We start from the raw sequence: 14,062 nt of genomic DNA on the forward strand, positions 1-14,062 counted from the left end.
TCCTTCTCTCCCTCTTCTCTTTTTCCTCCCTCTCTTTCCTCTCCCTACCCTCTCTTCCCCTCTTCTCCTCCTCTTCTTCCTTCCTTTCTCTCCCTCCTCCTCCCTCCCTCCATTTTTCCCTCCTCTCCTCCTTACCCTCTTCTTCCCCTTCCCTGTCTTTCCTCCTTCCTCTCTCTCTCTCTCTCTCTCTCTCTCTCTCTCTCTCTCTCTCTCTCTCTCTCTCTCTCCATCTTCCCTCCTCTTCCCTCCTTTTCCTCCTCCCTTCCCCCTCTCTGTCTTCCCTCCTCTTCCTTCCCTCCTTCTCCTCCTCCATTCCTTCTGTCTTCCTTCCATCTCCTCCTTTTCCTCCTCCATTCTCTCTCTATCCTCCCTCCTCTTCCTCATCCCTTCTCTCTCCATCTTCCCTCCTTCTTCTCCTTCCCTCCACACCCCTCCACTTCCCTCCCTCCTTCCCTCCACACCAGTCTTCCTCCCAAAAAGGCCTCCACTTCCTTATAAAGCTTTCCCCTCTCCGATTCGCCTCTCTTTCATCATATCTGTTTAAAAATATAATATGTTTACTTTGCAAGATGGTATTACTGTAACTAATTTGTCCTCCTTTGTACTGTGTTGCTCGTGTGCTTATTGTGTACATGTTCAGAGCTAAATGTACTGTCTGTCTATCTATCTATTGCCAAACGCCTTAATCCCGTAAGGGGTGGCCACAAACAAATCGCCTCCATGTCGTCCTGCCATTTCATTGCCCTGCTCCCAGCTCACACACACCTCTCATATACCTCTCCACTCCGTCCCTCCATCTTATCCTTGGCCTCCCCCTTCTCCCTCTCCCCCCCTCCACCTCACTCACATACACTCTCCTCGTCAGTCTCTCACTCTCCATCCTCTCCACATGGCCAAACCACCTCAGTGTGTTTCTCCTAACGCTTCCTATCACATCCACATCCACACCACAACGCTCCTTCACTTCCTTATTTGTCAGTCTGTCTCTCCATCCTCTCCACATGGCCAAACCACCTCAGTGTGTTTCTCCCAACTAGGTGTTTGTAAGTAAAATGGCGGGGGACAGGGCGACATGGAGGCGGTTTGTTTGTGGCCACCCCTTACGGGATTAAGGCATCTGGCAATAGATAGATAGATAGTTCGTAAGCAAAAAGGTTACATACATTCTCCAATAATTGAGTAGTATGCTGTCTTAAGTGTGTTATTCCTGTTACCATCATCCACTCACTTGATGTAGTGCTACTTACTTCTTCCTTCACCTTTATCATTCTTTTTCTGTCTTCCCTCCATTCCTGCTTCTCACCATCATCCACTCACTTGATGTAGTGCTGCCTACTTCTTCCTTCACCTTTATCATTCTTTTTCTGTTTCTGCCCTCCTCTCTTCCTATTTTGTCACCATCATCCACTCACTTGATGTAGTGCTGCCCACTTCTTCCATCACCTTTATCATTCTTTTTATGTGTCTGCCCTCCTCTCTTTCTATTTTGTCACCATCATCCACTCACTTGATGTAGTGCTGCCTACTTCTTCCTTCTCCTTTATCATTCTTTTTCTGTGCCTGTCCTCCTCTCTTCCTATTTCTCCCATCTTTCCTGTCACTTTTTATTACTCTTCTTTCCTTTTCAGGTGGCTTTACATTGAGTGACAAGCCAAATGGTTTCCTGTAAGCATTTACAGTGTAACCAACCCATACGTGTAGCCTACCTGTCAACATGTGGGTTGGCGGAGGGTTAGTGCCCCTCCCCGTAAAACAACTAAAAGACAAACAGCCACACCTTAGGGGATTATGACGTCTGGCAATAGATAGAAATATACCAGATGTTATATAGATAGGTAGATAGATAGATATATAGATAGATAGATAAATAGATAGATAGATCATTTCATTCAGCTTAAAATAGACATTGAATAGTGTATAAATTAAAAACCACAGTGAAAATATAAACGAAGACCATTGTTATGTTAGAAGGGAAATATTTGAATGTTTACCTGGTGTGTTTACAGTGACGTCACAGGCACGTGTAAAGATGGCCGATGGAGTGCTTCCGGTCACGTGGTATGGGAAGGATCTGTGTTTAATTTAGAATGATTTGTGTATATTTTTGATAAATCTCTCTCTCTCTCTCTCTCTCTCTCTCTCTCTCTCTCTCAAGGGCTAAGGAAGGGCGGACAGGATTCAAGCCCCGGTCAGTCCCAGAGTCGACCAAATCGCCTTCGAAATTGTGTTAAGGGAGAGGTCATATGCTGGCGAAGGGGAGGGTGTAAATAAGGTTGATAGTATGACGTTCTTGAGTCGGAATATCAGCCTTCCCAACCCTACCTCTATCTATCTATCTATTGTCAGACGCCTTAATCCCGTACGGGGTGGCCACAAACAAATCGCCTCCACGTCGCCCTGTCCCCCGCCATTTCACTGCCCTGCTTCCAGGTCACACCTCCCTCTCTCATATACCTCTCCACCCCATCCCTCCATCTCATCCTCGGCCTCCCTCTCCCTCTCCCGTCCACCCCACTCACATACACTCTCCTCGTCAGTCTCTCACCGTCCTCACTTCATCCCAATTCCTCTATGTTCTTCCTTTTCTTTATTTCTCTAACTCTGTCTTTATTTGCCTTTGTTTTTCTTTTTTTCATTTCACAGGGAATGTTCACCTCCATCTAACCTCGAAAGACCATAACTACCACTACGTCACTTCACATATTCCCACCATCACCAACCCCACATCCTCTCACCCCACACAGACACACACACACACACACACACACACACACACACACACACACACACACACACACACACGCAGGAAGGAGGGGGTCGGGGGCGGACAGGAAGTGGTAAATCTGAGCCAAGCATAGTCTTTTCCTGTCTCTCTCTCTCTCTCTCTCTCTCTCTCTCTCTCTCTCTCTCTCTCTCATTTTTGGTGAGAAAATGATGATGATAATATGACTCTCTCTCTCTCTCTCTCTCTCTCTCTCTCTCATTTTTGGTGAGAAAATGATGATGATAATATGACTCTCTCTCTCTCTCTCTCTCTCTCTCTCTCTCTCTCTCTCTCTCTCTCATTTTTGGTGAGAAAATGATGATGATAATATGACTCTCTCTCTCTCTCTCTCTCTCTCTCTCTCTCTCTCTCTCTCTCTCTCTCTCTCTCTCATTTTTGGTGAGAAAATGATGATGATAATATGACTCTCTCTCTCTCTCTCTCTCTCTCTCTCTCTCTCTCTCTCAAATCTTCCTTTCCCCATCTTTGGTGAGAAAATAATAATAATAATGATAATAATAATAATAATGATAATAATAATAATAATAATGATAACTCCAGGCTTACGCAGACGCATAATTAAAGAGAAAGAGAGTATCCTAATTAAAGAGAGTAAAGGAAGAAAATTACTTACGAATTTTCTTAAGATACTAGAGAGAGAGAGAGAGATGCGAAGGCCCCTTGAGAGAGAGGCTGGGGGTGTGTGGTGAGTGTGGGATGATGATGATGATGATGATGATGGTGGTGGTGGTGATGGGAGAGTGGAAGGGATGATGGTGGTGGTGGTGGTAATGGGAGGGAGGGTTGGGTGGTGGTGGTGGTGGTTATGATGATGATGAGGAGGAGGAGAGGGAGGTAGGAAGGGAGGGATGATGATGAGAGGAAAGGAGGGAGGGATGATTGACAGATAGATAGATAGATAATGCTGAAGTGACAGAGAGAGGCAGTGAACAGTGTTAACTAAAGATGATCCAAGGCCTGAAAATAAAGGAGCATTAAGTAACAAACAGTAAGAACAAACTAAATAAACAATAACAAAAATAAATGGATCTTGAATTTGGCTCTCTTTTGTATTAATTTTTTTTTTCCTTGGGGAGAACTGTTTTGCGGGCTCAGCCTTTGGTTCCTTCTTCCTCGCATAAAAAAGAAGTAACAAACAATAACAAATGTCCTTTTAATCCCCCTGGGCTTCGAAAATAAATCGCTGTGTGGATTACGTGAAAATAAAGGAGGATTTATTAACAGACAGATGTGATGGATAGTGTGGAATAAATCTCTCTTTTATTACGTGAATAAAATGGCCAGTTAATCCCCCTAGGCTTCGAAAATAAATCGCTGTGTGGATTACGTGAAAATAAAGGAGGATTTATTAACAGACAGATGTGATGTATAGTGTGGAATAAATCTCTTTTATTTGGTGAGTAAAATGACACGTTAATCCCCCCAGGCTTCAAAAATAAATCCGCGTGTGATTTAAGAAAGGGACAATGAATCTTGGTGGGGAGGTCTGTGGCGTTGGCGTGGTCAGGTCTCATCGCCACGCCAAGACCGACCACGACCGCCGCAACCAGGAACTGATGAAGCGACTGGCCAGCGATTCCGGCAGGGGGTCCTCCTCGCCAGACCACACCAAGACCAAAGAGGACCCTTCTGCCAGACCAGCCATGCGTAGGAAGGCCGATGTGGACCCTAATGTGCGCAGAAAGACCGAAATGGACCCCAATGTGCGCAGAAAGACCGAAATGGACTCAAACCTGCGCACAAAGACCGAAATGGACCCCAGCCTGCGCAGAAAAAACGATCTGGACCTCAACCTCAAGTCTTTCCTTCGCCAGACCTCCAGCTCGGCCTTGAAGGTGAGCCAGGTGAATGGAGAACACCTGAGTGGGAGTGGGAGGAAGAGTGAGGGTAATTACTCGAAGGCTTCAAGTACGAGAGGCGCGAGGATGAACGGAGAGAGCAGTCGGCAGGCACAGGTATCCGAACGACTCTCAAAGGTCGATTCGAACAAGCGCGCCAAAACCGGTGGGCGAGTACAGCCTGTGAAGAAACCCAGTGAGAGCAGGCTGAGGTCCCCCCGAAGTGGCAAGGGGGACAGTAGCCCCCCCAGATGCAGGAGTGGAGCCAGCTCGAGTCGTAGTTCCGTGTTGAGTGAGGAGGAGAGAGACTCGTTTACGGAGAAGCAGAAGCAGGAGAACCAGCCCGAGAAAGTGGATAAGGACGTTGATACTCCACCTTCTCCCTCGTCTCCACTCCCCCACACTCCCTCAAGTCCCCCTTCAAGTCCCCCTCGAGCTTCCAACACCCCTTCAGGTCCTCCTCGAGCTTCCAACACCCCTTCAGGTCCCCCTCGGGCTTCCAACACCCCTTCAGGTCCTCCTCGGGCTTCCAACACCCCTTCAAGTCCGCCTCGGGCATCCAACACCCCTTCAAGTCCCCCTCGGGCTTCCAACACCCCTTCAGGTCCCCCTCGAACCTGCAGCTCCCCCTCAGATACTTCAAGTCCCACTTCACGGAGTCCCAAGTCAAAGAAAGTCGAGGGTAAGAGCGGTGTTGGGGAGATTACAGCTGACAGGAAATCGCGTGTGTCTCGAGTGAATAAATCCGAAGTTGAAAGTAAATCCCAGGAGGCCAGTATGCATAAGTCAGTGGTAAATAAATCCACAGGGGCCCCAGTAAATAAATCCCAGGGCCCCAGGAGTCTAAATAAATCCAGGGTTGAGAAAAAATCCGCATCTACCAAAATTGGAGGACAGGAGGAAGAGGGAAAGGTGAATAAGAGTGAGGTCTTGGAGAAGGTGAGGGCAAGGGTGGGAGATGCTGTGCGATCATGTGCTGACGATGGCGCTGACGTGGACGCTGACAAAGACGTGTGCGAGGCTGACACTGCTGACGAGGATCGAGAGTTTTACAAGATCAGCGTCCGGACGAGGCTAGTGACGTATGATAACAGCACCCTCGTCATTAGGAACACGTCCAAAGCTGCTGACGATGCTGACGAAGGGGAATGTGACAAGGATAGCACCCCGTCTGTGTCCCCCTCTTCTTCTGATCTGCAAACCTCATCAGCTGTGAGTGTGGGTGGGGAAGTATGTGGGGAGGTAGAGGCGTCTGTGCCCACCCCCACACCCACACTAACACCCACCCCAGCACCCTCTTCATCATCCATCACCACCCCAACCCACACCCATACCCCAGCCCCGACTACAACCCCCACCCACACCCCTACCCCTACCCCCACTCTCTCCCCCACCACAGCCTCACCCAACCACCCCCTACCTTTGAGCGGTGAGGGAGCTGGGAGAGCTGCTAGGGTAAGGAGAAAGATCGCCTATTTAGTAAGTCGAGGGAAGAGTTTCTTGACTGAGGTGTATAATGCTACCCAGATTCGTCTTGAGCAGTACGCCAGGCCCTCCCACATGCCCGCCTTTACGAGGGAAGAGTCAGAGAGTGGATATTATAGCCTACCCCTCCCTTTGGTCGAGGCGAATCCATTATGGCGACCGAATTATAGTTTTACTCCGAGTATATTTGATGAGTCTCCTTTTTTGATCCTCCCAGCTCGGCAGCGTGAAGGAGGGAAGAGGGAGAGGAGGAGGAAGAAGAGGAGGAGGAGGAGGAAGGAGGTGGAGGAGGAAGAAGGAGGGGAGGAGACGAAAGTGGAGGAAATAATTGTGGATGAGGAATGGATTAAGAAGAATATATTGTGTACGTGTCGATGTAGGGAGAGGAAAGAGGAAGAGAGGAAAGGAGGGAAGGGAGAGAAAGAGGAGGAGGAGGAGGGAGAGGAAGGAAAGGTGGAGAAGCAAGAAGGGGAGGGGGAGGAAAAGAAGAGGGAAGGAGGAAGGGGAGAGGAAGGAAAAAGGGAGGATGTGGAAAAGAAGAGGGAAGGAGAAAGGAAGGGTGTGGAAAAGAAGAGAGGAGGAACACAAGAAGACGAGGAAGAGAAGGAGGAGGAAGAGGAGACGAGGGAGGAGGAAAGCTCTGAGAGGAGGGAAGGAGGAGAGACAGACAAGGAAGAGGAAAACCAGGAAGAAGAAGAGAAGAAAAGAAAGAAGGTCCTCACTAACGTACATACACAAGAGGAAAATAAAAACACGACAAGGAAGTGTTTTAGACCTCAGGGTGACAAGATGGCCTTTCCTCACCCTCACTCACCCTCCAACCTCACCCTCGAACCTCTCTCCTCCTCCAGCACTGAAGAAAGGGTGGAGGAAATTGATGGAGAGAGGCCAGAGTGTGACAGGGGTGATGGAGACGATGATGATGATGGAGAGAAGCCTGAAAGTGAGAGGGATGGTGAAGGTGGTGGTGAAGAGAGGCCAGAGAGTGAAAGAAATGGTGGTGGTGGTGGTGGTGGTGGTGGTGATGGAGAGAGACCTGAAAGTGAAAGAATTGATGATGATGATGGTGGTGGTGAAGAAAGGCCTGAAAGTGATAGAATCGATGATGATGGTGATGATGATGATGGTGGTGGTGAAGATGGAGAGAACCCTGAAAATGATGGTGATGGTGATGATGGTGAGTGGCTGTGTTACTGCTCCTGTCACGAGAGCGAGGGGAGCGAGGGGTCGGTCCCCCCCCACCACCTGCCCCAAGAGGTGAAGGAACTGCTCGATGCTGACCATGCAAGGTACGTCAGAAAATAAAAAAAAATACATCCATCTATCTGTCTGTCTGTCTATCTATCTATCTATCTGTCTGTCTGTCTATCTATCTATCTATCTGTCTGTCTACCTATCTGTCTGTCTGTCTGTCTGTCTATCTATCTGTCTGTCTATCTATCTCTGTCTGACTATCTGTCTGTCTGTCTATCTATCTGTCTATCTATCTATCTGTCTGTCTGTCTATCTATCTATATCTATCTGTCTGTCTATCTATCTATCTATCTGTGTCTGTCTGTCTCTTTCTATCTATCTATCTGTCTGTCTGTCTGTCTATCTATCTGTCTGTCTTTCTATCTATCTGTCTGTCTGTCTATCTTTCTATCTATCTGTCTGTCTGTCTGTCTATCTATCTGTCTGTCTATCTGTCTATCGTTCTATCTATCTGTCTGTCTGTCTGTCTATCTTTCTATCTATCTGTCTGTCTATCTATCTATCTATCTATCTGTCTATCTATGTCTGTGTATGTCTATCTATCTGTCTTTCCTTACGTACATACACATCTATCCATGCATCCGTACACACATACATATATACATCTATCTATATCCATCCATCCATCCATACATACATACACACACAAATACATACATACACTAATACATACATACATACATACAGACATAGTGTACATAAAGATATACATACATACATACAAGCACTTATACTATACACTCATTTCTCTCTCTCTCTCTCTCTCTCTCTCTCTCTCTCTCTTCACGAAATTGTAAGCGAGATATGAGATGACTTGAACCAGAAGAATGTGAATTGCTTGCTTAAATTGCGTGTGTGTGTGTGTGTGTGTGTGTGTGTGTGTGTGTGTGTGTGTGTGTGTGTGTGTGAGAGAGAGAGACAGACAGACAGAGAAAGAGAGAGGGGGGGTGAGGGATAGAGATTAGTGAGAGAGAGAGAGAGAGAGGGAGGAGAGAAGGAGGGGGAGGGAAGAGGAAGAGAGAAGCGGTAAGGAAGAGAAGTATAGAGGTATGGGTGAGGTGGGGTGGGGGGAGGGGAGGGGAGGGGAGGGGAGGATAAAGAGGGAAAAGGAGGGAGAGAGAGGAGGGGGAGGGGCAGGGGAGGGGGAGGGGAAATGTTAATTGCCTATCCTTATCGACCTCACCTCCCTCCATTGATCAGGGGGAGGGGAGGGGGAGGAATAAGGGAGGGGGAGGGTAGGGGTGGGAAGGGGTAGACAGAAGGAGGTAAGGGGAGAGGATGGAAGGGATGGGGAGGAGAGGTTAGAGGGAGGGAGGTAGTTGAGGGAGGGGAAGGGTAGGGTGGGGGAGGGGGAGGAGGAAGAAAGGAGGAGGTAGGGGAAGGGAAGGATGGGGGGATGGGGAGGGGAGGAGAGAAGGTTAGGGGGTGGGGGAGGGAGGAGTGGGGGAGGGACAGGAAGGGAGAGGAAGGGTAGGGTAGGGGAGGGAGAGGAGGAAGAAAGGAGGAGGTAGGGGGAGGGGATGGAAGGGAGGGGAAGGTTAGGGTGAGGGGAGGGGAAGGAGTGAGGGAGGTAGTTGGGGAGGGGTAAGAAGGGAGGGGGAAGGGTGTCTATCTATCTATCTATCTATATCTATCTATTTCAAAGCCTCACAATCAGCAACAAAGGTGAAATTCAATATTATTTTTAAGTTCCTATAGTCTGCTCACTCTAAGTTGGCAAAATATTTCGTCCCTTGGCAATGGCAGAATAATACAGTAATATGGCCCTTCATCCTTTCCATAGCACTTCTTCGTGACTAGCACCATATTCTAGAGAGAGAGAGAGAGAGAGAGAGAGAGACTAGTGTTAATCTGTTAGTATATATCAGCATTCAGTAGATTAACACTAGAATATGGTGCTAGTCACGAAGAAGTGCTGTGGGAGGGATGTAGAGCCGTAGTATTGCATTAGGAGACTGTACCACTTGGATATGCAGCCAGAGGACCAAGATAGATAGATAGATAGATAGATAGATAGGTGTATTTTAATTAACGTGTCTAATTAGATTGATATTTACCTGTGTACTAATTTACCTCTTCTCCTACAGGTAAGTATGGTGTGCTGACGGGCGGTGGTGAGTACAGAGAGAGAGAGAGAGAGTAAGAGAGAGAGAGAGAAAGAGAGAGAGAGAGAGTGCACAAAGACTATGACTACAAGATCTAATTCTACATGTTGAAGGAGAGAGAGAGAGAGAGAGAATCCTCAAGCATATTCAGATGACTTGGTTGGTAAGTAGGAAGGTAGGTAGGCAGGTAGGAAGAGAGAGAGATGGAGAGAGAAGAAGAAGCGTAATCAGATGACTTGGTAGGTAGGTAAGTAGGTAGGGAGAGAGAGAGAAGAAGAAGAAGCGTAATCAGATGACTTGGTAAGTAGGTAGGTAGGTAGGGAGAGAGAGAGAGAGAGAAGAAGAAGCGTAATCAGATGACTTGGTAGGTAGGTAGGAAGGCAGGCAGACAGGTAGGTAGGTAGGTATGGAGAGAGAGAAAGAGAGAGAGAGAGAGAATAAAGAAACTGTGAGTGAAATAGAGAAAGAAAGAGAAGTGGGAAAGACAAGCTATACGAGAGAGAGAGACAGACAGGGAGAGAGAGAGAGAGAAAGTGACACCGACTATCAATATTGAGATCTTTTGTGAACAGTAAAAACGCATCCTAGCGGTTTGTGCTAAAATTCTTAATCCTGTGGGTGGTGGTAATAGGAGAGGGGTTGTGGTTGGGTGTGGGTGTGTGGGTGGAGGTGTGGGAGGGGTGGGTGGGGGGTAAGAGGGTGTGGGTAGGTGTGGAATCGCGTGAGTAGCAGGTTTACCTTTGCATCTAGTTTACCTGTCACGCACTAGAGTCACCTGCCTCGTTATTTACCTTCATTCCTACCTTCCTCCCTCCTCCTCCTGTCTCTTATATAGATAGATAGATAGATAGATTGATAGATATAATATGTAGAGAGAGAGAGAGAGAGAGAGAGAGAGAGAGAGAGAGAGATAATGTAGGAACGATAAATATCTGTGTTTGTGTTTGTCAGTACTGCTTTGCTATTACTAAATCAAATACCACTATACACCACAACCACACCACCACCACACTACACCACCACCACACCACACCACACCACCACCACACCACACTACCACCACACCACACTACCACCACACCACACCACCTCCCTCGTTATATATTTTCCAGTCAGTCTTCACGATAATGTCACGCTAAAAGTAATGATAAATAGGAGAAAACTGTAAGTAGCGTGAGAGTTTTGGAGATAACTCACTCTCTCTCACACACACACACACACACATACCTACTATACCTCCCTCTCTCCTGCCTCAATCTTCCCTTTTCTCTCTCTCTCTCTCTCTCTCTCTCTCTCTCTCTCTCTCTCTTTCACTTGACACCCCCTGTGGTCACCTGCACGTGGACCCACACACCACAGCACGTGACACTCTGCACCACACCACACCACACCACACCACACCACACCACACCCTTCACCACACCACACCACACCACACCCTTGCTCATGTTACCCTCACCATATCCACATTCACACTACCCCACGTGTGTGTGTGTGTGAGAGAGAGAGAGAGAGAGAGAGAGAGAGGCAATAGTAATAGGAGATGGAACATAGGAGAATTGGTGTGTGTGTGTGTGTGTGTGTGTGTGTGTGTGAGAGAGAGAGAGAGAGAGAGAGAGAGAGAGAGAGAGAGAGAGAGAAGATTGAGGTAGAAGGGGAGAGGAAGATATAGTAGAGAGAAGAGTGAGGTAGGAGAGAGGGAGAATATAAGTTTGAGAGAGAGAGAAGGGAAGATTGAGGTAGAAGGAGAGAGGAAGGTATAATAGGTATGAGAGAGAGGGAGAGAGAAGGGAAGATGGAGGTAGAAGGAGAGAGGAGGGTATAATAGGTATGAGAGAGAGAGAGAGAGAGAGAAGGGAAGATGGAGGTAGAAGGAGAGAGGAGGGTATAATAGGTATGAGAGAGAGAGGGAGAGAGAGAGAAGGGAAGATGGAGGTAGAAGGAGAGAGGAGGGTATAATAGGTATGAGAGAGAGAGAGAGAGAGAGAGAAGGGAAGATGGAGGTAGAAGGAGAGAGGAAGGTATGATAGGTGAGAGAGAGAGAGAGAGAGAGAGAGAGAAGGGAAGATTGAGGTAGAAGGAGAGAGGAAGGTATAATAGGTGAGAGAGAGAGAGAGAGAGAGAAGGGAAGATTGAGGTAGAAGGAGAGAGGAAGGTATGATAGGTGAGAGAGAGAGAGAGAGAGAGAGAGAAGGGAAGATTGAGGTAGAAGGAGAGAGGAAGGTATAATAGGTGAGAGAGAGAGAGAGAGAGAGAAGGGAAGATTGAGGTAGAAGGAGAGAGGAAGGTATAATAGGTATGAGAGAGAGAGAGAGAGAGAGAGAGAGAAGGGAAGATTGAGGTAGAAGGAGAGAGGAAGGTATGATAGGTGAGAGAGAGAGAGAGAGAGAGAGAGAAGGGAAGATTGAGGTAGAAGGAGAGAGGAAGGTATGATAGGTGAGAGAGAGAGAGAGAGAGAGAGAAGGGAAGATTGAGGTAGAAGGAGAGAGGAAGGTATGATAGGTGAGAGAGAGAGAGAGAGAGAGAAGGGAAGATTGAGGTAGAAGGAGAGAGGAAGGTATGATAGGTGAGAGAGAGAGAGAGAGAGAGAGAAGGGAAGATTGAGGTAGAAGGAGAGAGGAAGGTATGATAGGTGAGAGAGAGAGAGAGAGAGAGAGAGAGAGAGAGAGAGAGAGAAGGGAAGATTGAGGTAGAAGGAGAGAGGAAGGTATGATAGGTGAGAGAGAGAGAGAGAGAGAGAGAAGGGAAGATTGAGGTAGAAGGAGAGAGGAAGGTATGATAGGTGAGAGAGAGAGAGAGAGAGAGAAGGGAAGATTGAGGTAGAAGGAGAGAGGAAGGTATGATAGGTGAGAGAGAGAGAGAGAGAGAGAAGGGAAGATTGAGGTAGAAGGAGAGAGGAAGGTATGATAGGTGAGAGAGAGAGAGAGAGAGAGAAGGGAAGATTGAGGTAGAAGGAGAGAGGAAGGTATGATAGGTGAGAGAGAGAGAGAGAAGGGAAGATTGAGGTAGAAGGAGAGAGGAAGGTATGATAGGTGAGAGAGAGAGAGAGAGAGAGAAGGGAAGATTGAGGTAGAAGGAGAGAGGAAGGTATGATAGGTGAGAGAGAGAGAGAGAGAGAGAAGGGAAGATTGAGGTAGAAGGAGAGAGGAAGGTATGATAGGTGAGAGAGAGAGAGAGAGAGAGAGAGAGAGAGAGAAGGGAAGATTGAGGTAGAAGGAGAGAGGAAGGTATGATAGGTGAGAGAGAGAGAGAGAGAGAGAGAGAGAGAAGGGAAGATTGAGGTAGAAGGAGAGAGGAAGGTATGATAGGTGAGAGAGAGAGAGAGAGAGAGAGAAGGGAAGATTGAGGTAGAAGGAGAGAGGAAGGTATAATAGGTGAGAGAGAGAGAGAGAGAGAGAAGGGAAGATTGAGGTAGAAGGAGAGAGGAAGGTATAATAGGTATGAGAGAGAGAGAGAGAGAGAGAGAGAGAGAGAGAGAGAGAGAAGGGAAGATTGAGGTAGAAGGAGAGAGGAAGGTATGATAGGTGAGAGAGAGAGAGAGAGAGAGAGAGAGAGAGAGAGAGAGAGAGAGAGAAGGGAAGATTGAGGTAGAAGGAGAGAGGAAGGTATAATAGGTATGAGAGAGAGAGAGAGAGAGAGAGAGAGAAGGGAAGATGGAGGTAGAAGGAGAGAGGAGGGTATAATAGGTATGAGAGAGAGAGAGAGAGAAGGGAAGATGGAGGTAGAAGGAGAGAGGAGGGTATAATAGGTATGAGAGAGAGGGAGAGAGAAGGGAAGATGGAGGTAGAAGGAGAGAGGAGGGTATAATAGGTATGAGAGAGAGAGAGAGAGAGAGAGAGAGAGAGAGAGAAGGGAAGATGGAGGTAGAAGGAGAGAGGAGGGTATAATAGGTATGAGAGAGAGAGAGAGAGAGAGAGAAGGGAAGATGGAGGTAGAAGGAGAGAGGAGGGTATAATAGGTATGAGAGAGAGAGAGAGAGAGAGAGAGAGAGAGAGAGAGAGAAGGGAAGATTGAGGTAGAAGGAGAGAGGAAGGTATAATAGGTATGAGAGAGAGAGAAGGGAAGATTGAGGTAGAAGGGTAGAGGAAGGTATAATAGGTATGAGAGAGAGAGAGAGAGAGAGAAGGGAAGATTGAGGTAGAAGGAGAGAGGAAGGTATAATAGGTATGAGAGAGAGAGAGAGAGAGAAGGGAAGATTGAGGTAGAAGGGTAGAGGAAGGTATAATAGGTATGAGAGAGAGAGAGAGAGAGAGGGGTGCCACTCCACAGACCCTCAAGCGGTAAGTCAGACGAATAGAAATAATGGTAAGCTCGAACAAGGGAGAGAGGGATGGAATGGAGAGGATGGAGAGTGAGAGACTGACGAGGAGAGTATGTGAGTGAGGTGGAGGGGGAAGAGGGAGGGGGAGGCCAAGGATGAGATGGAGGGATGGGGTGGAGAGGTATATGAGAGAGGGGAGTGTGAACTGGGAGCAGGGCAGTGAAATGGCGGGGGACGGGGCGACAGGGAGGCGATTTGCTTGTGGCCACCCCTTACAGGATCAAGGCGTCTGGCAATAGATAGATAGATAGATCAGACGGTATGCGAAGGACAC

The 14,062-nt window shown here is 47.6% G+C and overlaps 1 protein-coding gene across 1 annotated transcript in view; it reads left to right on the plus strand.

Annotated features, from left to right (window-relative positions):
• The first annotated feature begins 4,251 nt into the window (after positions 1-4,251).
• Positions 4,252-14,062, plus strand: part of LOC145410838 (uncharacterized) — a 41,172-nt gene continuing 31,361 nt past the window's right edge. Inside the window, exons 1-4 of the mRNA XM_080280954.1 lie at positions 4,252-4,373; positions 4,422-5,845; positions 6,023-6,324; positions 7,261-7,397. Coding sequence (XP_080137080.1) covers positions 4,252-4,373; positions 4,422-5,845; positions 6,023-6,324; positions 7,261-7,397 — 1,985 coding nt within the window. The remainder of the gene's footprint in view (positions 4,374-4,421; positions 5,846-6,022; positions 6,325-7,260; positions 7,398-14,062) is intronic.

This window comes from Coenobita brevimanus, chromosome 11 (genome assembly GCF_032717465.1).
Source record: "Coenobita brevimanus isolate Jiangsu-jjx chromosome 11, ASM3271746v2, whole genome shotgun sequence".
Taxonomy (NCBI): domain Eukaryota; kingdom Metazoa; phylum Arthropoda; class Malacostraca; order Decapoda; family Coenobitidae; genus Coenobita; species Coenobita brevimanus.